At 41.8% G+C, this 27,112-nt stretch overlaps 1 protein-coding gene across 2 annotated transcripts in view; it reads right to left on the bottom strand.

Annotated features, from left to right (window-relative positions):
* The window catches only part of TBXAS1 (thromboxane A synthase 1), a 244,297-nt gene that overhangs the window by 175,004 nt on the left and 42,181 nt on the right, over positions 1–27,112 (bottom strand). For both annotated transcript variants that reach the window (XM_014937534.1, XM_014937533.1), the window contains exon 2: positions 15,898–15,991. In XM_014937534.1, the coding sequence (XP_014793020.1) occupies positions 15,898–15,991 (94 nt within the window). The remainder of the gene's footprint in view (positions 1–15,897; positions 15,992–27,112) is intronic.

Here is a 27,112-nt window from a genome sequence, read left to right as displayed (position 1 = left end):
CAGAATTAGGATGACAGTGTTTAAGTTTTTTTCTTCAGGTGCAAACTCTGGGCTCCAATCTCATACTGCTTTAACTTACTAGTGTCTAAGTGGATACTATTGAGACAGGGAAGTTTCAAGAAAACCTCAGCTTTAGGAAGCAACATTATTCACCCAGTGCATGATAATATCTTGGCCTCCTTAGAGACGTTGCCCTTGTATGGTGCTAAGGGTCTGTACCATTGTTTATGAACTGATTATAGAATCAATGCCACTTAATTATCTGTGACCACCAAGTTGGAAACTATGAAACATATATCTGAAATAATTAAAGATTATCACAAATTCCATCCATGTTAAGCTCCCAAATTTCTATCGTGATGACACTAAGACACAAAACAGTGCTGAAATCAAAGCAGTATGCTGCACACAGAGTACTCCATCAAGGGAAGAGACCTGGAAAGCGCATTACATGTGACAGACATTAATCATGCCACTTAATGCATTACTGAAAGATAGTAGGACTATTTCTGTACTTTAACATAGCTGGACAAGCCCAGCTTCCTCTTGTCTACTTCCCACCTTGTATGGATGCAGGCTCTCAAGCATGAAAGGAGCAAAACATCCCTATAGATTGTACTGGCCTCTGATGCAGAACAGAGCATGCTGCTATCTAAGCCATGGACATAGGCATAGGCATGACAGGTCCCTTTTTACTACCATCTATCACATGGCACCTCTGTAAAAGCCACAAGGTTAAGGGCAGACAAGTTAGCTTGACACACACGCAAGCTTTGAAGCGAGCCCATACATTCAGCAGGGCACAAGGGAGCACAGCGCTGCTGAGCTACAAGCATCTTCACCCCAGCCATGTGAACAAACAGTGTGCTTCATCCTGCTCCCAGACCAACAGTCCACCAGGTAGGACAGACCTACCCTAAACCATTATGGACAGAAGTGGGTTGTGAGGTCCTATGCAGAGCAGAACAGTTTTATCCCTTTGAGAATAAGACCAGCTGCAGCCCCAACAGCCGCATCACACCAGACTGTTGACTCTTTGCCTATCTTAAAATAATTATTCCAACAAAATTTCCTGGTTTTCATACGGTAAGTTACTCCTCATATTCTGTCCTGGAGCCAAACACCATTTAAGACCTAAGTTACCCATGTGGCAGCTGGTAGGATCCAAGGATGGAAAACAGACACACTAGAAAGCTGGTTACCCATGTGGCAGCTGGTAGGATCCAAGCATGGAAAACAGACACACATATCAGGCCTCCCTGGAAGAAGGGGTTAGGAAGAAGAAAAACAGAAACACAAAGTGCCAAACCCCATGTAGGCTGGAGAAAGGATGGTGGAGAGCACTAGGAACTGAGGTAGCACAAGGAAACCGAACGGGACACTGCAGTGGAACAAGAATTTGGGACAGCTCTAGCCATCAGCAAGGCCATTGGCCAGCATTCAGGGTGAGCACAAGCTGCCAAGCAAAACCACAGCCACAGCTTCAACTGCGACAATTTCATAGAGAGAAGAGGTTTGTTTTGGAGGTGGGGATTGAATTGAATTGACATTCAATTCTGTTTCTAGATCACCAGTCAGGGTTGGATTCTGCAGCAGCATCAGAAAAAGCACCTTGTCAATCCATCTGGGCCTTTTTGTTTGTTTGTGTTTTTTGTTTTTTTTTTTAAATGAATGACGCTACACACCTGCAAATACCAGATATTTTCCAGAGGAACTGATGCATTTAGCTGCCCTTTCATAACTGCATTCATCTGCACCCAGGAAAGGAGAGAGAGGCTTGGCACCTTCATTCAGTACACCAGCTATACAGAACTAGATGCTTTGGCACAAGACACGAAGTCGAGAGCAACCACTACTCCTCTCTCTCCCTGTGAATTAACCACATCCCTAGGGGACTGGAGCACTGGCAAAAAGTAACCACTGCCTGGGACAGAAAGCAACTCTTCCATCACACCCTCCCTATAAAGCAACAACCTGGAGGGAGTCTAGAGGAAAGCAACAGCAGGGGACAACAGCACAATCGAGCTCCTCATGAAGATGTCAGAAAACTGTCAGCGCTTGCACTGTACTGCATTTCTTATATATTTGGTATCAAAGTGCCACCACCTACATAATTCAGGGTTTGCACATTCCTGGCTCCAAGACAGCCCCTACCTTGGAACTACTAATTATAATAGGGGACTTTCTCCTGAGGGTCCTCCATGAAAAAGGAACCCCTGTCTGGTAAATGGTAAGAAATCAAATTATGGGGCATTTGAAGGGCAAATTCTGTCCATGAGTAACAATCAAAATAACATGATGCACTGTTAAAAAATGATGCTAAAAATTTAATCTGACATCAGTTTGTCCCTGGTTTGTCCCCTAGGAAAAGGGCTGTCCATTCATGCCCTGGGAAGTAAAAGGGGCATACCATCATATATCACTGGGGATTGCAGGACACCCTATGAAAGCCACGGAGAATCTCCTGCGGGTGCAAGCAGCAGCCTACTCTCTGCTGGCTGATTTCTAAACCCAGCCCTTGTGCAACAGGTACCTCGGGAAATAGTGGCACAACCAGAAGGTGAAACGACTCCTGGTCCACTGCCAGGTCCCTGAGAGCTTTCACACAGACAGAACAGTTTAGAGGCTGGTTAAACTGGGGTTTTTTTTGATCACTCTAAAAACCTGGCTTCTCCATCATAGATGTGGGTCAGCACCTCTTTTGGATTCAAGATCAAAATTATGGGGTAGATCTGGAAGTAAAAATAAAAGCAAGACCCAGATGAATAGTGTGTATGTCTATTCCTCTGACTCTCTTGCTAAAATTTCAAGCTAAAAATACTATACACACACCCCCCTACTTATATGTAAGATTATATATATATATTTATTCATAACAACCTTGAGTTATTTATATGACAATGCAGGATGTGCAAGAGAATCAGGTCTTCCAGTACACAAGAAAATAACTCGGCTCCTGTAGAACAGGTCATTTCTAGAGGATGATAGATGGAATTAAATTAAAGGAATAGCTTTGAAGCTGGACATTCAGTTTTGTGACGTGCCAAAATCTTTGTGCCTTGTAAAGAAAGACACAGGATAAAGAATGTTAACGGCCTCTTTTTACAGTAGCCAGTTGACAAAGGAGGTGGGAGAAAACAAACCACATAGAAAACAATTGCCAATTTGTGGTCTTGACCATTTAAAAATGGATCCCAAAATAGTCTGCTAAATTGTTTCACCCAGAGCAAAATTACCCATGAATACATATGCATGCACACAAAAACAGCATCTCTTGACGCAGTGCTGATGGTGACTGCAGTCAAGGAAGAAGCGTTATTGCATTTCACATTGTGAAAAGACCACAATGCAGTAATTATTCTGAAAGGTTTTCACAAAGCACAATTATTAAGCTAACATTATCCCATTATTGTTTGTTGCTATGGAGATAATATAATCAATATATTTTCTGGATTGATTTTTTTAATACTACTAGCACATTGTACAATATAGCAAGATTTAACTCAATGCATTAACTGATTTTAGTTTATGATTGGCAAAGTCTGAAGGCAATAGATTGCAATCCATCTCACGCCTATTATTCTATCAAGGCACTTAATGTCAAAATCTCTGCTGCAAAAGCAAGTTTTCCTTGTTGAAAATGAGAAAAAGGATAACAAATTTCTCTGAAGAGAGGCAATCTTTTAAGCATTAATTTAACACTTATTCTCATTTTTCCTAAGCCAAACAAAAATTACCAGACTGACTACAGAAGTAGTAGGAAAGCAAGTTGTTCTTGAACTCTCAACTTAAGGTGCCTGTTTATTCCAGCGGGGATGTTTTAAGGCATTATCCTCCTCCATGTATTATAAACTTTTCCTGCAGCAACAGGAGGCTCTGAGAAGGTGGCAGCAATTGTGTCGCCGAGCCAGAGCCCCCTGGATGCAGATGCATTTTGCAGTCTTGTCACCACCTCCTTCTGCACAGGCTTGGCGGAGTCACTGGCTACCTGCTCCCGTGGCCAGCGAAGACAGCAGGCACTTGGTCAGTGGCCTCTGCAGGTGGTGAAGTAAAACTGTTATAGCCACAGCCCTTAGTTTCCTTGCCTATAATACCACGAAAACAAGTAATTTCTTCCATGTCTGCCTCTGCAGACGATAAGCTTTTAGCAAAACAAGTGACTGCTCTAGTCTTAGGACAGTGGTAAATCTGCACAAACCTGAGTCTCAGTTAGACCTCCGTGAGGCAGTAATATAATATATTAAAGAGCCTTCAATGCTGGCAACTTCGTTTCAGCCTGTTACCTCTCCCAGGAAGAGATGGGCTCATCATTGTGCAAGGTCTCAAAGCCTTTTAACATATATTGTCCATAGAAGGATTTTAACAGGTTTCCGTCTCCCATGTGGCCATACTGTGGTAAGTTGCCTTCACCTCAGTCCCAGAGGTGACCTTATTTTGTCAGCATGGTTTTTGCTCCAGCCAAAATTTACAGGTGCAGCATGCTAGACTTCGCACAACTAAATGAAAGAAAAGGAGTTATAGCAACCTTTGAAAGTAACAACGCCTGTTAATTCCTGTGAGAATCATACAGTTAATTAAGCCTTTAGGTGCCACAGGGTGGCTTTAGCTGGCTTGGGTTAGGCACCAGTATATAAGCATTTTGGCTATAGAGTGTAAAATTGCTCGCATAAAATGTGAAATTATTAATCATACTAATCACAGTAATTCCACCTTTTTCCTTCCCTAAAGGCACCAGATTGGGTGGTCTTGTCTTTCTACATGAAATGGGCTGGGGCCCAGTAATGTAACTTTTGGACTGGCTGGAGGGGATCCATCGGGATTGATCACTCACAGATTAAATATGTTGCCTATGCAGCACATCTGGCCCTTCTGGCCCAGGGGATAAGTAATAGTGTTAGGAATGCACATTCACAACCCACTCCCTATAAGACTGCTGCGCTGCCACTAACCCAAGCGGAGCTAGGGCTGGTTTCTGAGCCACCCTATCCTCCAAGCTCTGCAGGGCACAGATCATTCTCCTCCATCACATTTCTCAATGATGCCACTTTTATCAAAATGGCACTGAATTGCTACATAGGCATGTGCCATGTTATATAAGACAAGCACATACGTAGGGCTGCTTGCCTTTCCACTTTGTTTACTTTTATGTTATTTTATAAACGATTTTTTCTGCTGGACAGGGCTTAGACAAGTAGGTACAATGCTCATTCAAACCGGCTACTCTCACACATGCAGCCTTAAAGGACACCATCTGCTAGTTCATCAGCACAGCAAAACACTGCTTAATACACATCACATTTTCAAATATGAAGAAAAACTTCCTTTGTTTCAAACCACTGACTGCACACTGTCCACCACAATGCCTTATCATGCAAGAGCCCAGAAATTCTGCAAAAATAAAAACTCATTTAGCTGCTGTCAGTCAGGGGATATCAATTTTGGTAACAGGAATGATACAATTACATTCCTAAGCAATTGGTCTCAATAACAGGAAGACAGCACCTCCGGTAAATTGGCCGCAGGCCTGATTTTACCACTCTCATTCATACCGAGCAGAGCCTACTGGCAAGACCCCCTCCATTTCAGCGCTAGAGGACTAAGATACTACTTAGCAAAAGTAAAGTAATCAGTGTCCTGCTGCAAAGGTTGAGGCTAATCACACTTTGCTTAGTTACATTCTGTAATTGCTGCGTATCTTCTTCTAGCCAAGATTACAATTTTTTTTTTCTTTTTTTTTTCTTTTTTTTAAATTAATCAAGCCATAACAAAAAATAAATTGTCATTGCTCTGCAACACAGGGATTGAACTTTGCTGCTGGAGGCCGAACTCACACGTAGCAGAGTCATGGAGCAGTGAGAGGCCTGGCACGGAGGCATCTGTCAAGGGGGAATCCTGTCCCCATAGCTCAGCTTTGCCAGCCCAGCTGTTCCCGGCCAGTACATTGACCCAGACTTCTACAGAAAGATACTGGGCTCCTATAGCCTGACCTTCCTGATTTTTCCTCACAGATACAACACAGCTGTAGTGGGAACACAGAAAGGATGGCCCTTGCGTAGGCCGTGCCACAGTGCAAGGGGCTCTCACAAACCCCCTCCTCTACTCCCACCGCATCTAAATATAATTTAAACCGAAGCCCTTTGCCCGTAGTGATGTGACAAAGGTGGGTTGGAGAGGTGAGGTTGGAGGGGAAGGCGGCACCGTGCGTTGCAGAGCTCCCTGTGCCGGCTCCACGGCAGCGCTGTGCGCCAGGAGACGGGAGCTGTTCAAATGTTTTGACAGAATATGCCGATTCCTCGGGAATGTTTTTATTCTAGTCGATGTGCCAATTCTGCACAGATTTCCAGTGGAAAGCAGGCAGACAGTCTGGGTCTGCTGAAATAAAACGACTTCACCCAGAAAGAAGAAAAAAAAATTGTGTCTTCAGATTATTTTTACTCGATTTGTGATTGTTTTAGTCAGTTTGCTGGATTGTTTTCAATTTTACCTGGAAACTCCATTTTCTAGCAGGCTCTAAAGACAGGCCAAAAGGCACCAAAACACTGCAGAAACTTAAACTCAAGCAAAAGGTCTCACAGGACTTTTTAGATATAGGTTTTTAAGTAAACAGCACACAGAGAGAAACAGGGAAACCCCAAAAAACTTTACACTAAATTAATGATGTCCTAACTAGAGCTGCTTAGCCTGGTTCTGCAAGAACCCAAACACCTCCATTTTTGCATTTGTGGTTGTTCTTTCAAAGGCTTTCTTTTTTCCTTTTGCCTTAGGGAGTTATTTATAGGGCTATTATAATTTGAGGTCTGGTCTTCTCATGGCAGGTCCTCCATCCAGGAAATGAAATAGCATTAGAAAATGAAATCTCGTGTTTATGAGGTCTTCGAGATGGCTCCCCGGGGCATTGGGGGAGGAAAAAAAAAAAAAAGGTAGTGAAAAATACAAACACAAATATAGCTACAAGATACTTGCATGGTCCCTAACTCTATCTGTCATGAACTATATGAGACTCTTTATTAAAATAGAGATGCCTGGTATAAGGTCATCAACTGTAGCTTTTTTTCCCCAGAGCTCTTACACTTCCCCCTTGTATGTGATCAAGAACCTTTTCCAACTCACCTTGGCTGCAAGGTGCTCCTGTCCAAGACTGTCCTCAGATGTGGAACACAAAGAAAGATAACTCAAACACCACCCTTCCTCCAGCTGCTTTGTCACACTCTTTTCACAATACATTATACATTGCCAGGTATTAACTGATCAAGGTAGATTCGTTCATCCCTTTGCAGAAATCGTATATCAAATCATGCATTTCTTGTTAACACTTCTTTGTACTTCTTTCCTAGGCTACCATCTAGAGCCACAATATGCCATATCCTATCCAGGGCTTGCTCTTTCCTCTCAGTATATAGACATAAAAGCAAATAGAGGCAAATCAATGAAGATTTTGTGGTTCCCTATCCCCTTTTCCTGTGTGTCCAAAGGGACACTTCCCTCCAGACCCTGCTCTTGCCATGTATCTTTTTCCCTTTCCCTGAGTAGAACATTGTCACCGTGTTTAAAGTTCCGGTCAACTTCCCAGAGAATACTTAAACTCCTTAACCCATGATCACATGTGACTTCTTATGGCTTCTATAGCCCAACTTCCACTACTCCTACCTAAATCACCTCTGGCACCATGCTATCTATGAAAAGTTAACAGCTTTGCATATGTCCAGAATTGAAAAAAGCCATCAGACATAACGTGTGGAAACTATGAAAACTCATAAAATAGCAAAGACGAATTTGCAATTATTTTAATGGGGTTTCAGCGTGGTGTATTATGAAAATATGTTGTTGGGAGTGTTTTTAAACATACATATAAGTTTCAATTTCTTTTTCTCTTGCTTGTTATTTTATTTTTTTCTTGTCACAGGGCAAGATAAAAATCACTAACTTTCAGTGAGTGTTTTTTCTACCTGAATATTTAAAGTTGCACCAGTGCAACTGTCCAAAGAACATTTTACTTTTCCCTCTGCCTTAATAGAGATCATTTAAAATTCATGGAATATTTAAAAATTACAAAATGGAAGCAGGGAAAAAAAAAGTTAATAACAAAGAAACAAAATGAAAAGTTAAAAAGTACAAGGACAACCCAAGACTGTATCATCCATTTCACTGCATTGCCTGGTAAAAACAGAAAGAAAGAGCAGCAATTTGAAATACCTGTTTTTAGAAACAAAATGAAAAGTTAAAAAGTACAAGCAGCAATTTGAAATACCTGTTTTAAAAGCACGCAGGTTTGCTTCGACTTCCTGTTGAAATACTACTTTTTTCTCCCTCTTTTTTTTTCTTAACAGCAACAAAACAAAAACCAACCACAAAAAACTGAGTCAGTTCTCAGACACACCTGATTAGAATCCAACTCTTGTTGATTCCAGTTTCACAGTATCATTTACACTTAGGTGCTGACACCTCTAAGGATGTGGAGAATTAGATTAACTTTAGATCTTTATACCTCTTAAGCAAGATTGGTCCTTTCTTACACTTCCACATCTTTCTAGACAACTTGCATTTATGGATCAAATTGTATAAATGTTTAACCAAAAAAGAACACTGCAGAAAATAATGTTTCATTTATTTCTGACATATTAAAAGAAGCCCGAGCATGCAATGGCTACTTGGTATCTGTCCCACATATACAGCTGCGGAAGCCCTCAAAGCCCTGCCCCAGCACCCCTTCTGCAAACCCAGACCGCCCTTCCCAACACTGCATCGTTTGACTACGGGCCGTCTCTAAGACCCAACTTCACACTAGGCACCTCTTAGAGAAAGTTATATTTCATCTTTACATCCTGCCTGAGGAGGAGAGGAAGGGGGGAGAACCCAGAGGGCCATGAGTCTTACATCCAGACAAAGCTATCAGGAGGTGATGCCACCCAAGGTGCACGATAGGCAGCCCAGAAGACAGCACACAGCAAATACATGAATACCAGGTGCCTTCCTGTGCAGCCTGCTCTAGGTGAACCTGCTTTGGTAGTGGGGTTGGACTAGATGACCTCCAAAGATCCCTTCCAACCCCTACTATTCTGTGATTCTGTTACACCAGGGATTTCACGGCAGACGTTTGAACAGGCAGTTCTCCAAAGCTTTCTATTACTCATTCTAATATAAAGGCTTGCAGAAACCGAGCCCAGCTAGTTGCAGCGGATCAGATCCACAAGCAGCTGTATCTTCCTACTCTTGGAAAGGGCGGGGGAAGTATCTTGTTTGCCACCCTTTCAGGCTGACTTGCTGTACAGAAGGCCAGCTTCTTATCTGAAGAGACGTGTCATGTTGTAAACATTTCTAGTGGAGCTTGGGTTAGCAGCACTTGCAAGAAAACCCTAATGAAAATAAATTGTTATGTATTTACCCATATGCTGAGGAGCATATGGCTAATGCATTTAGACACTGCTAATGAAGTTAAGACTCAGCTAAATTTGTTGGCTCATGGATAACAACTGTTCTCAACAACCAATGCGAGCCTGCTATAATTTTAGCATTACAACTGATACCTGGCCATTATTGATATGTACTGATCCTGCTGACATAGAAGAACTGGTTTTCTGATTATGGATTTCTCCACATCACAACAAGAAGGTGAGCAGCATATGATGCCACTGAACTGCAGATTTACAGGTAAAGTGAGGAAGTTACAACTTCATTTAAAACAATCTTATCATTGCAGCCCTGAGTCTATTGCTTTCTTTTTTAATTTCAAGGACTAAAAAATTTTATTTAGTCCAATCCCATTCTCCTGGAAAGCCAGGAGCATGATGTCTCTTCTCACTTGCTGTGCTGACATGGAGAACATCATCCCCTTTCCAATTATCAGGTAAAGTCCTTCACATACTGATAGCCATTGCCTCAGCCTTTGCCTCTTCACCTCATGCAGAGTTTAATAAAGCAAGCATAAAGTATGCCAAAAGGAACCGCCAAAACATACTTAAAGAATACCAGAACTATGATGTTGCTCATCAACAAAGTTTGTATCTCCTTCTAGGGACAACTGCTGAGGTCCATGGGAAACACTCACACAGCAAATAGATGTGGCGAGGGCTCCAGGCAGAAGCCATACAGTCAACACTCCATTCCTTGGAATATGAAAGGGACCCATTTCTTCCCTCAAAGGAAAAACATTATTATCCGAAAGGGCAAAAGCATCCGTCATGACCACTACCACCTTCATCACTTGGGTCACTGTTATTCACCAGCAAAGCAGCAATGATTCAGCCTCCTCCTTCTGTCACATAAAACCTGCCAGTTGCTTTGTGTATCCTAACGCTGTCTCCAGCTTCCATAAACATTTAAAGTTGACATCACCATCCAGGGATACCTCGCAAACACAGCTATTGGAAACACCGAGTGGAAAAAAAGCTGTGAACATCGTGTCTCTACAGAAGGGCTCCCGAGGCAGGTATGCTGCTCCCCCAGAGGCAGGCTCACTCTGCTGAGATCCCACAAACCCAGGGAGACGCTGGGGTGAGCCACAGCACAGCTCTGCCCAACACTCTGCTGAGAAATCAGAGGTCCAGCTCCTGCTGAAGGGTGCAAATAGCATTTAGTCACGTGGGAGACAGCTAATTGTGATGTCTTGGTTTCCTGCGTTAGGTTCCCACCAACAGATACAGCACTGACTTTGTCAGGGTATCTGACAACGCTAACGTCTGATCAAAGGAGGTAGCAGAGACTACCAGCTGAAACTAGGAAAACACACCTATTTGAAGGGGAGAGAGACTGGCTTTATAGACATATGAATATACACACAAAAACATGTCTAACCCCAGGTTTTCTGTCATGTTGCAGGCTGTGACATGGGTAGGTTTAGATCTGCACCATGTGTATTCATATCACACAAAATGCACGTGTACACAGGCCTCCCAGTCACAGGGGGTATTTCCAGGACATAAGAGAAGACCTGAGACATCCCATGAAGTCTGTTCGGGCAGTCAGCAGCCCACGGCAGATGCACACAGCCAACTGGGGGAGAAAAAGCTACGTTGATTGGTGATGCCACAGCTGCCCTTTCTGGTTCCACTCCGACAGATATCAAGTGGCAAAACACATACTCCCCATCCCATTCCTCTCTCGTTTATCTGTGTGAAGCAACACAAAACCATATGCAGGCTTTCACTGTCAGTGTAAGCCATGTTATTCTTGTAATTAAATCCAGTCCACAGTCTATCTAAGAGCTTTTCTTCTTCTCTTCCCCTTTCTCCCCCTCTTTGCTCCCCTCACCATTTGCCTCTCTCCAACCTTGTTTGGGTTTACATGCTGTGTCATTAAATTCCAGAGTAGTAAACGCTGCAGCCTCTTTCTCTAAGCACTGACACACTGCTAGCCTGAAAATTAGACATGGGGTTAATTTCTTTCCTGCAAGGACTCTGCCTTTTATTTTTCTTTACGTCGAAGTCAAAGGATGCTTTTGGCAGCTGCGTAGCAGAAAAAAAAAAAAAAAAAAAACCGTGTTTTCTCTCTGCTTCCTCCTTGCAGGCTCAGGTGATTCCTTTACATCCCCTTCTGCCCGTCTATGGAAAACAACGGCCTGGCTTTTGAATGGAGGAAAAAAGGTCTCTGCTCATCCTTGTCTGAAAAAGCGGGATGAAAAGGTAAAATGCATTAAGATAAAAAAAAAAAAAAAAAAAAAAAAAAAAGACCGTGTTTGCTCTCTGCTTCCTCCCTGCACTCCCCCCGCTTCTCCACTCCCACCCATCAGCCATAAAACAGCACAGCCCAGCCAGATCCCAAACTGAAAGCAAGACAAAGCACCCACACAGCCCCCACTTCCATTCAGCAGAAATGGGCCGCTCCGGGGTAGCCCAGGATCTACAAGTAGGCCAGACAGAAACAAACAGAGTAAACAAAGAGTATCCTGTCCAAGCAGAGAGGGGCTAAAGAGAGCGATGTCTTTCATTAAAATGCAAGGCAGGGATACAAGCACACAGCCAGTCAAAAGCATCACTGGAGCTTGCTAGGAGTAACAGGAGGAAAGCAACACATGATCACGCCGTTATAAGGACCCAAAGCATATCATCCAACTGAACGCAGGGTGCAACTGCATATCCCGCCTACCAAGGACCAAAACAAGGCAGCCAACCACACACCTACCACCACCCCAAAACACCAGAGATGCCAGCCCCAAAGGCTGCGGCAGCAGAGCACTGCTCTCCGGAAAGCTGAGTAGGGAACAGTGCACACAGGTACAGTACCAGGCGACCAGAGCCGTGCAAATGTCACAGCCAATGACATTTAAAAACAGCATCGCTGCCTTTTTAGAAATGGGATGGGAAAGGGGGAGAAAAGGACAGCACAGCCATAGCAACAGGTCAAGTGTTTGCCACGGTTCTTTGGGAGGAAGGGTAATGCAGCGCGTGTGCCTTCTCAGTTTTCAGTGCATTTGTCACGTAATAAAGTCATTAGCCTGGGATTTAATAGGAGAGTTTTGTTTACTTTTTTTCTGCAACCTGCTGCTCTGAAGCCCATGCAGATCCATGTGTGAAAGTCCATGCTGTGTATACCCTTCTGCTTCCTCTTACGCGGCTATTGCAAACAAACCTCATGTTTTTCCACAGATTCATAGGAAAAATGCAGTGTGGGGGAACAGTCAGGAGTTTCTAGTAAAACAGTGGTCTGTCTGCTGCAAGTCCGCTCAGTTATTGGGAAAATTGAACATGCTGCTTTTTTTAAACAGCCTAATCATATTTACTATTACATCAGACTTATCCACTACAAATTGTTCTCATGCAATGGAAGAATTTTTAATCTAATATCTTGGACTCGGATAATTTCCCAGCTGCAGAACTGCAATAATTTCCTATCTTCTCATTTTTGAGATAAGCTGATTAACTTGGATATGTTTTAGTTTCAGGGTGCGATTATCTCCCTTTATTGTACTTGAGAGAGAAGGGGTGACTTACAGTAAAATAACTTTGTTTTCCCCAAGTCAGCTCTTAAAGTTTGCTTCTCTCTGATGGAGATAGGTCTTTCCTTGTTGCATTTCCCTTAGCCCGTAAACTTTCAGCATTTCCTCTTCCTCCCTCAAAGACACTATAATAACAGCAACTCTTATTTCACTCAAAGAAAATACAGCATTAGAGAAATCGCAGCAGTAACTTTAAAATGTATTTTAAACAAGAAAACTTTCCATGACATTTTTTAAAAGAGTTTATTAAAAACCTCACAACTCAGCACTACTGGTCAAATCCTGGTCGCATTGTTCATTTATTTTCAGGCACACTTACAGGAGAAGAATAGCAAAAAAAAGGATGATACGGCCTGATGCTCTGTTCACACATACAATGATGCAAAACAGGAACCTCTGTTCACTTCAGTAGGACTGAGTTACACCCAAGTGAGGGAGAAGACAAGCAAATTCTTGAATTTATTCCATTGCAAATTGAAAAATACTGCTTACTCCTACAATTTGGTTCAGAGCTTTCAATATTTAAAGTTTTTTCTTCAATCCCCAAGTCCTAGATTTACTTGATTATGTCAAAAGGGACTCCCTTCTCCTCCTTTATCTTTTCCTTAAGTTTCTAGCAATTATATTCTAAGACGAATGCCTGAAACCATGAGGACACTTTTTGGACAGGAAGGTTATATATGTTGTAGTGTTTCGATTTCTCTCTGTCTTCTAGACCTCATTGTTGTGCAACAATTTTCAACCTGTGTTGATTTGGAGACCAAATTCCACACTGGACATGTATAAATTACACAGATTCCCATACAGCACATATAAATTCATTCCTCTTAGTCACCATTCATGAACTCCTCTGAAATAAATGGTTCATGTGCTGAAAACTGCTAGTCTGATGATTTAATACATGTGATTTTAGAGTGTGGCTTGTGCGTTTTCCCTGCACAGCATTACTGATACCAAGGAGGAACTTATTTAAAAAGAGACTCTCTAAAAAGCCAGTTCAGTGAAAAGACACGGTTGCGTGAACATGCAACCACAAGAACTTCTTAACATTATAGAAGTAGCGACAGAACAAATCAGTGTTTTGCTACTTCCTATGGAAAGGGTAACCCCAGCCATCAACAAACTTCTCCTGCACAGTTGGTCCCCTCACAGCTAAGCCCTTAAAATCATCCCCATCCCCAGGATGGTGATGGTTCTCCCCTGCTGGGGAAGGGAAAGTGGAAGCTGTCCTCTACTGACTGCAGTGAGAGCACTTGTGTCCCTGAAAATGCTCTCATAGAGAACAGCCAGCAGCATAAAAGCAGCCCCCCCATTACCAGCGCGTTGCTATGGGCACTATTTCTAAGAAAGCAGCCATAGGAGCAGATCCAGGAAACATGGCAAAATATGTGAGGGAAGAAAGAAAAATTACAAAGAGCCTGGACTCATCCCTGCCTGTTTCTACTGGCGGCGTTAGGACTGTAGGGAAGACAGACAGTGAAATATTGTAGTGCTGGACATACAACATGGTGAGGTTTGTAGCTTTGCATCACTCAACTCTGTTTAAAAACCCTGTCTGGAATTATTTCTTACTCCAAGGTGCAATTTCACAGCTACCTTCAATTTTTATGTTGTTTTCCTAAAATTAATAAAATCAAGTTTATCTTTTCTTCATTAGCTGCCTTTAAGTGAATGCAACGCTGGTAATGACATTTGCCTAACAGATCACAGTTGCCTAACTGAGATAACAGTTCTCAAAAACTTTCCAGTTGCATGCTGGTACAAGGCAAGCCTATCTGCAACACATCAAAGTAACTTAGCCTCCAGACACCTTTTCCTACAGCAAGTGTTAGCAGGTGACTAACGATAACTGGATTTTGTCACTAAAGAGCTACAGAACGAGTAACTTCATGCCATCCAGCTGAATTTAAACTAGAACAGCAAGCTGGTCTGTTCCATACCAACAGCATCGTCTGTATGTTAAAAGTCACCCTGTCAATTCCAGTTCAGATTAATAAAGAGCAGATCAAGTCTACCTTTTATGCTATTTTCTAAATGAAATCAGATGTACATGTAAAACTGGTATTTAAATGTGTTTTATCTAATAATGAGTCAGATATTGACAGAACAATCACCATGAAGACTAAGGTAAGAGGCACTATATTCTCATTAATAATTCAAATCTCAGCATGGATATTGATGACCAGGCACTTAAAAGAGGAAGTTGGGCAGCAGCTGGAGTTAGTCTAGATTTCCTGAAAAGTTGTTGGAACGCAAGAGCAACGCACAAGAAAGGTCTTACTGTAAGATTCAACCAGAGAAATGGCAGCTCCTTGTTATTAAGAGATCTTGGGCCCTTAGAAGCATTACTGAAATTGTGCAAGGAACAAAAACACAGCATTAGCAAACTAATGAAAGGTGATAGCTGAGAAAAATAAGGGAATGAAATCTGGAGGCAGAATTCCGGCACTTCTCCTCCCTCCCAATCTGAGAAGGCAACACTAGGGACACAGAGCAAAGGCTCAACTATGTTCAGTGGTACCTAATTCCAGTTGCTGCTTAGGAGCAAGCAACATTACAAACTTCAAAATAAATGTCTACAATCAGCAAAAGCACAAACAAACAGAAAGGTCAGAGGAGCCAAAACCACTCGGAAAAAACTGGTTGGGGCTAGTTAACATAATCTGCTCTATTCATATAACTAAGTTTGATTCACTGAGGGCATGAACTTTCTTGGAAAAGCTCATGTAATTAACTGCGGGAGCTTACACACTTTCTTTCCCTCAAGTTTATTTTACCCTGAAATTAGAGCTGCTTACACACAGCAACTTCTACAAATTCACTCAAAAAGCTGTTTTGCTTGTTCTTCCCAGAAGGAGAAGCTTGAAGAGCTAGTACCGTTGAAGTGTAGGATTCCTTTCAATTCCTCCTACCTCCTGTCCACTCTTCCCATCACTTTCATAGACATGAAGAAAACCGTATCTTACCTCACGGAAAAAGAGCAGGTTTCCAATGAAAGGAAGAGGTGGAGGATGTCGGATCCCTACTTTGCTTAGCTTGGAGAATGCAGATGTGGAATACCTGGAAAAAATAACATAGTAAGTTAATTTTTGTTCTTGTAACAATAGTACTTGGATTCAGAGAGGTAGAAGATGCTTTCTGTGTTGGCCAAACAGAACTCCCAATGTGGCGACATTGCTCAGCAGCTCCTCAGGTCACAGAAATAAACCCAATACACTGGTGCTTCAGAGGGAGCAAAAGAATGAAGGGACTCAAACACAAGCCTGAAAATTGAGCAGTGGAAGTAGAGAATTGCTCCTCTTCCCACAGAGGGTCTTGTAAGTCAGAAGTGAATCTCCAAAGCTACATGAGGTTACACACAAGATCAAAACGGGCATTTGGGGTTTGACTACGGCGGCACAGCTGGGAAAGGAACAAGACCTTCAGACTATTATTGTCTTGTTCCATCACTGTTACCTATACAGACCACAGAACAAGAATTCAAACTAGTCTCAGTTGTGCGCGAGCCAAGACACTGTCAGTATGTTCAAGTCAAGCCCAGTATTTGGGCCAGATATGCTGATTAAGTGATTTTCCAGCTGCCAGTCAGCAAATTAAACAAAGATAAAAAATACAGGGAAACAAAACCCAGACTGAAAAGCTTCATGCATCCCTTGTTTCAGATGAAACTGTGGCATGTTGACAGGGACAATACTGGAAAAAGAAAAAAAAAGAAAAATACAACCCCAAAGTCTTTTTTCTTTTTTCCTCCCTCTTTCTCAATACAAACAATGGATTTAAGTCAGTGGACTTCAAATAATGAAACCTGAAAGAGCAGGAGCTAACAGCAGCAGCTTCGATTAGCCAAAGACACAGAATAATACTGAAGACTATCATCCTGAACACTATCACCAGGAAGATCAGGGCAAGAGATCTTTTAAAATTAATAAAGGCTGTGTCTGTATTAACACTTTACCTCGGAGCAATAGCATAGTTTTAAAGCTCTCCCCCATGTGTGATGGTTCTGTGTGTGGAGCAGTTTTGGCACATGCAACCACACTTTTTTTGAGAGGAAACTGAACTTGAAGCTCTGCTCCAATCCTTCATCCCTCAGCATGGCAGGTCTGAACTAACAAGCAGTCCTTCAGCTTTGAACCCCAGGTGCAGTGGGACTGTTTAGTCCTGGGGAGCAAATTAAACGTAGCCCAAAATAAAAACTGTGGACTGCATATAGCGCAAGGGTCATGATAGCAACTTCTTTAGTCTGTCAAGTCTGCAAGTCATCTGAATGATATAATAGAGAGACAGCAGAAGCTGTGCCTTCAGATGCCAATGGGCTGACTCCCTCTTAGTCCCAGTGTACAGCTTTGTTGACTCTGAAGACTATGTTAACCCATTGCTATGACTTGGATCTCTCCTCCTTCAGGACACATCCCTCATTTGAAACGCCCCACACGATGCAGGAAGGAATATTCTGGTCTAACTTAATGGGCAAACAGTGCACAATTCCCAGGGGTCAGGAAGGATGGGGAAGAGAAAAGAAGAGTTGCTGTCAGAAAATGCTCCTTTCCTCCAGGTAAAGAGAATGACGCTCTGAAATGAAATACGTAAAATTAAGAGAACTAAATCTCATGTGACCAGCAAAGCAGAATGAGACTTAAGTGTCAAGTTTTTTGTATTGCTGTGTCCTGAGAAGATTTCCTGCAGCACAGTACCTATTCTCTTCATGGGTTTTCTTTTGTGAAGATATTTTACAAAAATCATAATCAGAAATACAGATTTGACAACTTTTAAATAGCAACAATGATCTTTTTATGGGGCAGTGCAAACCACCACAAAACCAAACCCTCTCAATAGAAATGATGGTTTTCAGTCTATGCAAAGGCACTATCTCTGTGTGACAGGGTATCATGGAATAAATGCACAGAAGTGGGCATTTATTATACATTTTATACATATTATTGACTTTTTGGATTCTTAACCACTTCAAAAAAATCCAAGAGCTTTTCCCTATTGAAACAACAAATACTCTTGTGGGAAAATGTTTTAACTTCAAAACGACAAACAGCCTACACGATACATTTTCTTTCCAAGAGAGGATTTTTTTGCTGCTGTTTGAAATCTTAGTAAAGTGTCACAGCAAAGTCCTCAACTTCTGTATGTAAACAATGGAAAAGATTAAAATCTCTCTCAGTGGAAACCTGTCAATTTTTCAGCATTTGATCCTCAATGTTTTCACTGTAAAACACATGGCAGATGACAAAACACCAGGCTGGGCTACAGTTAACTCCTAATGTCATTGCAGAATGGACACTCTATAGACTCCCCATCTTCATGCACTGCAAAGTGAAACGTGGCTGTTAAGAGCCTTATGCCACACAAAGCAAACGATGTGATTACCAAATATTTTAGAAGGAGCAAAATTAATGAGTACAGTACACCCTGTTTCACAAGACAAGAAGCATCTAGATTCAGAAGACAATTTATGTTTAGATGAGCAGTTCACCTTTGTCAGCTTCTGAACATTACTGGCAGCTCCATACAGCTGAGGATTTGCTTACCCTTTTCCCTTCCTAACATGGTTTTCTCTGATGCTTTTTATCCAGTTACATTTGAAGTAGGTTTTCAAAAGGTAAGGAAATACGGCTTACAATGGGACGGGAAACAGAAGCGCTGTAGTCAAGCTACACACTGAAATACAACAACGAAAGGGTAGGCCTAGCAGGAAAAAAAGAAATCTCATCAATAAATACACCTAGCTGTACTCTATGATTTCACAATATTTCTAGTATTGTTGAAATATCTGCAGTTTTGCAGAAAAGACAGTATGCAAGCCCTTAAAGACTGATAGTGCTGCATGCACAAAAGAGGGAAAAATCTAACATTCACAGGTAATCTTGATCTTGGCCCTTTCTAATGTAACAGCTTATGTTCTGCAACTTAAATAATATTTTAAGAGCCTTTTCCCCCACCTCTACAATATAGCAGCTTATTCCCACCATTTTGGGTGGGGGAAGAGAGATAAAGGAGCGAGCTGGGGCTTCTTTTAAAAAAGAAGAAAATAAAAATTGACCAGTGTTACACACGATGAACATCAGCAATACATGAATCTGACAGCTTCGTGGCACAAACCTTTATCTTTTCAGCCAGCAGCAACTGTTAACTCGAACAGGCTAATTTATGTGATTCGGCTACTCAGCACACCCATGACACACACTTGGCCAGCGACTCGCTGAGCTGCGTGCTGAGGACAGGGGGAAAACAGTGGCTGGGAATGGGAGGTGGGCTTGAAGCTGGAAGAGTGCAAACAAGCAGGGTTGCCCTGTTGACATTCATATGTTCACCTGCAGAAGCTGCACCTATTAATGAAACAGTTCTGAGCCTGCCTTATAACCAGCAGGATTCTCACTCTGCCATTTAACACACTTCTGTGTTGTCTTATCACAAAAATTAATCTGATAGCAGGTAACCTCCTGCTGCTGCTGTGGGTGCTCACTAAGGGTAGACAACCAACCAATGGACTGGAAGACCCAAGTAAAATGCAAAATCTGGAAACAGAAGAGATACTAAGATGCCCATGACCAAAGATAAGGAACAACTTCTGTACAAGGAGTAAGCAGACAAGCTATAATCTTAACGCTGGAAAAAGAAGCAACTGAGGCAGGATATGGCAAATACATTTAAGATCCTGCATGGCTTCAAGGGAATAAATAAATAATTATTAGTCACTGTTAAATAAAACCTATTAAACCCCACAAATGAATATTCAGGTGGCAGGATTAGAAATGAAGCACTTTTCCAAGTAACCAATATTCTAACTATGGAACTCCTTGCCATGGGACGTCATCCATTCCAGAAGCTTAAAAAGCTTCAAAAAGTGATTAAATAAATTAATGAAAGGAAAAAAAAAATAATCAGCAAGCACTTTTAATTCATGAATTTAACAAATATAAGAGAGACACATGAAAAAGATTAAAGGGGAGGAGGGTAAATTAATCAAATTTATTTTCCTAAGCAGAGAACTAGTCTGTAAGCTTCCAATGGCAGAATAAGAGATTAGACTGTTATAAAACTTAAAAGATAAAACCTCAGACACTTCAGTTTTCTTAAGAGGAAGAGAGGAAAGAGTCTTTGTGTGAATGGAGGGGCATGAAAAAGGACAAAACCTGATGGTAGCAATATTTACTGGACAATCTAGCACATTCTTACTCAAAGGAGAAACATACCCTAATATTTACACATGTAGGGCTTCCTGCACAACTATTAATTTAAAACCCTGACATTATATTTTGAACAAAGTGACAAGACATCAAAAGGAACCAGAAGAACATCAGTAATGAAGTAGATCAATAAACAATTCAATAACTCTTTGAAGACGTTCAAATGGTCTCTCAGAGCTAGATGCTCTCTGTATATATTAAACACGACTGTTAAAAGAAAGTTAATATGCCAAATACATTCCTGTAGGCCAGCATGGCAGATTAAACTCTCTGAAACATGAGCTTCTCTCCATGAAGCACCGTGCAAAAAATAAGGAGAAATAGTTAAAATCAACAGATAATTAACGTAAGTTGTGATGGATATATAAACAACACAACTAGACATGTGCCCAGCCAGGTCAGTACTGATCAGTACCGCAAGAAAAAGTACCATAGAGTCTACCATTAAGTGCAATCAATTTGTGTAGCAGATAACATTACAGAGTTGCCAATTCTGCATCAGAGTTCAACATACTATTGAAATTACTCCAAATTTCTCTCAATAGAGAAATCGCGTCATTCCCTCTACATCTAGAGTAATGTACAACCTAATAATATCTGAAAGCTATAAACTAGGACACTCAGAGATAAAAAAAATGATGTTATTTAATCTCATTGTTGGGAGCTGGGAGGTGCGTTATTTTGGAAGACTGAGTGGAAAACAAAGTATTTTGCTGAGATAATGGAAATCATTCCTGCCAAATGAGAGATAATCATCATGCATTTTCACCTATTTGCCTCTATTTACATATACCCACACCAGATCCCAGTAAACACTGGAATGTATTTTGCTCACAAAGTAGTAATAATATACAAAATAATGGTAGCCTCCCCTACCAGTGCAATGATAGCTTATATAGACAAGCACTCCTGGGAGCACTGCCTAGAAAGCTGGTCTCACCAAAACATTGATATCATCCCTGGGCTAGCTACAGAGTTGGACTTTCTGCTCTTGGCTCTCTCTGGGAAATTTTGCCTTACAAACACTGCAGCAGGGTCACTGGAGAGCTGCCACCACACAAGTCTTTCCTCTTGTCTGATGCTCAAGATATTTAAGACAGAAAATCATTATCTGGTCCCATTCTGATAGACGAACATGCAGAACCCAGATCTTGCAACTGGGGGAGTATTGTAGCCAAAGCGGATACCACACCAGATGGACATGACCACCTCTGGTTATTACCTCCAAAAAAGTGTACTCACCAAAAGAAAAACAAAACCAAACACAAAATTAAATCAGCTGTCCATCCTCAAAAGACAGGTAGGTCCTGAAGCGTTCTCTCACAAAGCAGAAGTGAGAAAAATGGGGAAAGTAAATCTCTCTCATAACCCGTTCTACTAACCTTGGCCAACAAGAGTTATCAAATTGCCCTTTACTGTTACCTAGCAGTACCCCTGATGGAAATTGAGGTTTTTGTTGAAAGAAAATATACTTGGTTGTGTAGAATATTTTGAGTACTGCAATTTCATTTTCGAGCTCAATGAATCTATACTTTTTAACTATGAAATTGTAGGGCTGTAATAGTAGTTTCAGAGACAATGAGACCTTCCATGTAATGCTTGCTCTCCTTAATCACTTGCATCCACTACCAGTGTTTTAATTTTTACATAATTGCACAAGAAAAAGACAGACATTACACACTTGCACCATCTGCCTCCACAGGGGCAGATGTTTTCCAGGTGCAAAACCTAAATGATTATAGGATTATTATTTCATTGAAAGACTTACTAATGCACCAGGAATAGCATGCAGGAAAGGCCAAATTATATCCCCAATATTAAATTTATTCGTCATCTATCTTCTAACAACCATTTTTTAATTCATATCGCTCTGGTCTGCTGAACAGTTTTTTTAGTGTCTCTTACTTTAAGAGAGCTGATAGGCTCAAGGGACTGTTTGTAGTAAGGCTGCAGGTTGTCACTGTGTTTAAAGTTTTGGGTGTTGCTTTGATTTAAAAAAAAAAAAAAGAAAGAAAAAAAAGAAATTAGCAGTGAATCAAGGCCAATTAAATGAAAAAGCCCATACAGAGAAGCAACACACTTCACCATGCTCCAGAGTAGCCCTGGGAGAGACAGATGGTCCGTACAGCAGGCCAATGACAATATTTCATCACCTCTCTCAGAGTGCAGCCCCTTCACACTGGGCAGTGACTTTTCCAAATAAAGAGGAAACGAACAAGAGTCATAAATCCACAGCTTCAACCCTTTGTCGTTGGCTCAACACCTTTAAACAAAATGATGGAGGTCAACTGCAGAAGAGGCTGTTGCCTCCTTATAGAAGGATATATCTTTGGGAAAGGAGGCGGGACCTCCACCCCCTGTGGATGCAAAGGGTGGTCTCCTCACCAGGGAGCATCCACAGCAGATCTGTAGTCTGGTGCATATCTGAGGCCATACACGACATTCACAGGAAGCCTGAGTCAGTGCTGATAGATACCCTCTACCCTCAGCTCCCATATCACAGCTCCGCTGCCCTAATCACAAGCTTAGCTTTTCTTTCACTCCCTTGGACCATCAGTACCACACCTTTCTTAAGAAACATTTTCCTCTTCCCCCATTTTATTCCCACAGATATTGCGAGGCACACAGAAGAAAATGGTACCACCTCAAGGCCATAAATGTTCTTGCTCCAGCCAGGAAGACTGACATTTGCATAAACAGGTGCACTGTTAGAAACACAGTTTTCAGAAACCATAGTAAAATTTCATAAAGTGTTTTCTTCCTCCCCACATAATTACATATCTTAATTTTTTAATTGGACATCTTAATTGCATAATTAAAAGGACATGAAGTTTCAGCTTAATTAGTCTTCCTAATTTTTATGCAGGTTCACATCCTAGTGACGCACCTCCATTCTCAGAAAACATGGCACTGGTTTCTGTATGCATCTCAACCACTCCTACAAACCATGAATAACGGTATGGATGAGGGATGTAGTTTCATGTTTAAATCAAGGGACAAAAGTCTGCTTGGGAGCCTGACCATTCTGGCTTTTCATTGCCATAAAGGAGGTACTGACTAGGTCACCAGACCATTATTTCATAGAGTCAAAAAAAGGGGGTTGCAATGCTATGGTGGCTGCATTTCGGAAATGCTCTCTCATACACACATCAAGTAGTGATGTGCTGTGCAGGCAAAGCCAAGTTGTATTCCCATTAGTACATACCTACCTCAACTTCCTTTCATTTTTTAATCCATGCAGTTCTAGTCTATCGGACAACTTGCTTGATGTCTGTTGCTGCCAGGGAACTGGTTTTAGAGCTCAGGTCTTGTTGCATATTCCTCAACAGCAACAGTACGTTCGGAGCCACTCAGTGCTATTATGAACCAGCTGGCACAATGTCCGCATGAAGTCACCCCGTGCCAGGGAAAGTCCCAAGAAAGACAAAATTGCTTCAAGAGGCTCAATGTCTCCCAGTGCTTTTGGGCCTTAGATATCTTCTTTGACTGAAGGAGATGTCCTTCCTGCCTTTTTGAGACCAGTCTGTCAGCGTACATATGGCAGGCACTGAAGTATAGACAGAAAGAGTTCCTGGAACAAACTTCCAGACATCTTCCCCACTTGTACTCTCAAATGAGCAGCTCTGACAGACTGCAGGGACAATTCACCTCCCTTTGGACAGTTCCAGATAAATGCAGACAGACCTCATAATAATACAACACATGAAATAATTACTTTATGTATTTATTTTTAAGTTAACATCAAGGGGCCACCATCCATCCAGTGCACTGAACGTGGCAGAGGTCCTGCTGCCCAGAAACAGATGTGATCAGAGCACCAGAGATCATTTCATGGTGTACAGAGAGCCTGAATTAATGCTCCACAGCCCAACTTTGTTCTGGCAAACTTGTGTGTGCTTGACTTTACAACCTCAATAATGCGCCTTTAATGCAATTTTCTGTTCAAGTTCTCAGGTTTTTTAAAAGCTCATTAAAAATCCATCACATTGCATCGTTTTGCATCCCCAGGGGTGATCAAAGACCCTAGGACTATGGCAGAGACCTTTGCCAAGTGAGCTAATGGTGGAGCTGACAGAAGAAGCAGGTTGTCTTTCGCACAAGGGAGCTGTGAGGCACAGCCTGCCAGAGGGTCTTGTTAACAGTTCCTTAGAGTGAAAAAACAGTAGAACTGAAGAGTTCCTAAACCAAAATGCTGGGCTCCTTGCTAGGTGCTGACAACTCAGCAGTGAACCCTCATCTGCTCCTCTGGCAGCACCACCACATCCCTTCTCTTCCTCATCCATGGACCTGCCACCACCTGAGCCCCAATCTCCACTTCTCACTCAAGCAGACCTGCACTGCTCCCCTCATCCAGCCTCTGCATCATCTCCCATTATGAACTCCCCAACTGATCCCTTCCCAACACAATCCCACACTGTTTTGTATCAACCATTCGCCATCCTCCATGCAGTGACTCATCCCAGGACTGCTTGCACAAGCCCCCTCCTTTCTTAACACTTTGACACCGACAGCACACAACCTTTCTCTCCTCAGCGGCACTGCACACAGGTGGTGGGTGAGTCAAGGGGAAAAGGGTTGGTGGAGGGGTGAGACAGGCTCCCCACTTTGGTCCCAAGCCTCATTGATGCTATCACATGGGGGATCCATTACAGAAATGCTTTTCTCAGTCCCTGTAATTGGACCAGGCTGGACTGCTCCCAGGGACTTGCTGCCTGGTCAGCCCTCAGCACAGACGAAGGGTGGAAATATGCTTACCAAAGACAGAATCAGAAATATTAGCTTAAAATTATATATAAACTTAAGAGATTCTAGTGATTGTGTGCTAACTGCAATTTTTCAAAACCTTACAATTTGCCCAAATTTGCATGAGAAAGGCAAAAAGTACATCCATTGACAAAAACCTCCTCCTCTCACTAAATATTGAATCCCTGCATCAAAGCTAATATAAAAATCAAACACCACCTCTAAATAGTAATAATAATAATAAACCAAACCCAAACCAGAAAGATGTCAAAAACAAAACTAGCAAACCAACATATTTCTTTAGCTTTTGTCTCAGGAATTATTGAGATTTTTCAATACTTCCACCTAACGCAGACACCAGCCCTGGAAAACTTCAAGCCCAGCTGCTTAGAGTTTGATAAAGCAATAAGCAATTGAAAACAGCATTGTATAATGGGAGCAACACACAACCTTAATTTGTGGTGCTCTCAGACCCGCCTATAATTAACTATGCCAGATTAAAAATAAAGGAAGTGCTGGCTCTCAGTCTGAGAGTGCACATAAAATCTCAGCTCACAGCTAGTTATTTTATGCAAGTTCTAATCCATTATAGTAAAGGGGTGACAATGACAACGTCATCTGACCCTTAATTACGGGAAAGATGCTATAATACTGTACATACCAGACAGCCTATGATAAACTTGAAATTAATACTGAAGACTCTGCCTGCTCCCCATGACTTGAAAACTGGGAGTACTCTGATGCCATGAGATGGAATGGCTCTTTATTTTTCTTTTCTTGTTCAGATTTTCATTTCTCTGTTTCTCTCATTCTCTATCATTTCCCAAAACAAATAAAATACACCACAAATTATTAAATTACACTTCACACACATTTCATTTCTACACCATTCAGGTACAAAGGAGGCACAAACACCTCTGAAGAAGTGATCCCACGTCCTGACAGCTGGCTGAACCAGCCACATAAAGCAGAATAGAAGGACCCCCTGGTAGCGAGAATGCTTTTGGGAACAAATGACAGTCTGCTACATCACAAAAAATAGCACCAGCGCTGGCTGCAAAGCCCCAGAATTGAACAAGAAAAGCCACCATACATGCATCTAAATAGTGCAAGTACAGAATTCTGTGTTTTGCTTAATGATTTAATACCACTAGAATTAAAGCAAAGAGTGTCTGGAGCTCCCTTCGTGAAAAGCAACAAAGCACTGTGGTCACCAAGGAAGAAGATCATTAATTCCTGAAAGGACAAGAGACAATCCTTCCAACCTCAAGGCTCCTGTGCACAAAGAGTGAGTGGAAGTACACAAGTGGGGTTCAAAGGCTTCTGGAAATACAGAAAATAAACTCAGCCTCTTCTTTTCCTTTGCAGCTTATTCATGACTTCTTGAGTACCTATGGACTGACAGGAGTCAAGCCCACATGAAAGAGGAGTAACTCAGTTCTTTTCATAACGTGAACTCATCTTGCAGGAGACAAAGTAGACAGAGCAAAGAATATACATAACTTTTATTCCCTCCCCCAGCACCAGCAGAATACCCGTTAGCAACCATAGGTGTGAGAGAGGAAGAGCAGTGAAATTAATTATTTCAATCACCTTTCAGTGTGCTTGAGCAGTCAGTCACCATCACCAGCCTGAGTAAGCTATCGTGGACCACTAACAAAGGCTGATGCCTACTACAAAACAGAAGGTAGTTGAATAGATGCCAAACAAAGCCAAAGGAAAAGCAGAATTTCAAACAGACTGGATGAAAGGATCGCAGGAAGCAAACTTCAAGGAGATTCCCTGAACTCAAAAAACTGCCTCAAAAAAGTGGGCTCAAGTGTTGCTCCCAAGTGCTATCCAGATTAAAAGCAAAACAAAAGCAATTGGGGTTTCCTGGAGCTCTGAATCACCCATTCAAGCCTTAAGGAGACTGAGAAACAGACTACACACAGGAATAGCAACACTGTGTATGCACAAAGTGTCAAATTGAGAGCAGAATGGACTGAAAGGTATTTTCCTCTTTAATCACTTGAAAATGCAGTAACACCGCACGTTACTTGTAAAACAGCAGGTTGGACCGTTCAGACAGAAATATACTTTTTAAGCTGAAATGTTCCTCTCTGGGCTGCTGGTTATAAAAAAAAAAAGCGCTTGTTGCACATTATCTCATCTTCAGACTGCACTTTGAAGTCCATTCTGGCCATTCTTCCATGACAGAGACAAATTCCAACCCTGAAGAATAATTCTCCCAACTTCA

This window comes from Calidris pugnax, unplaced genomic scaffold (genome assembly GCF_001431845.1).
Source record: "Calidris pugnax isolate Ruff unplaced genomic scaffold, ASM143184v1 scaffold1, whole genome shotgun sequence".
NCBI lineage: Eukaryota > Metazoa > Chordata > Aves > Charadriiformes > Scolopacidae > Calidris > Calidris pugnax.
Note: the sequence above shows the minus strand (reverse complement) of the source record. Positions and strands in the feature narration are given on the sequence as shown.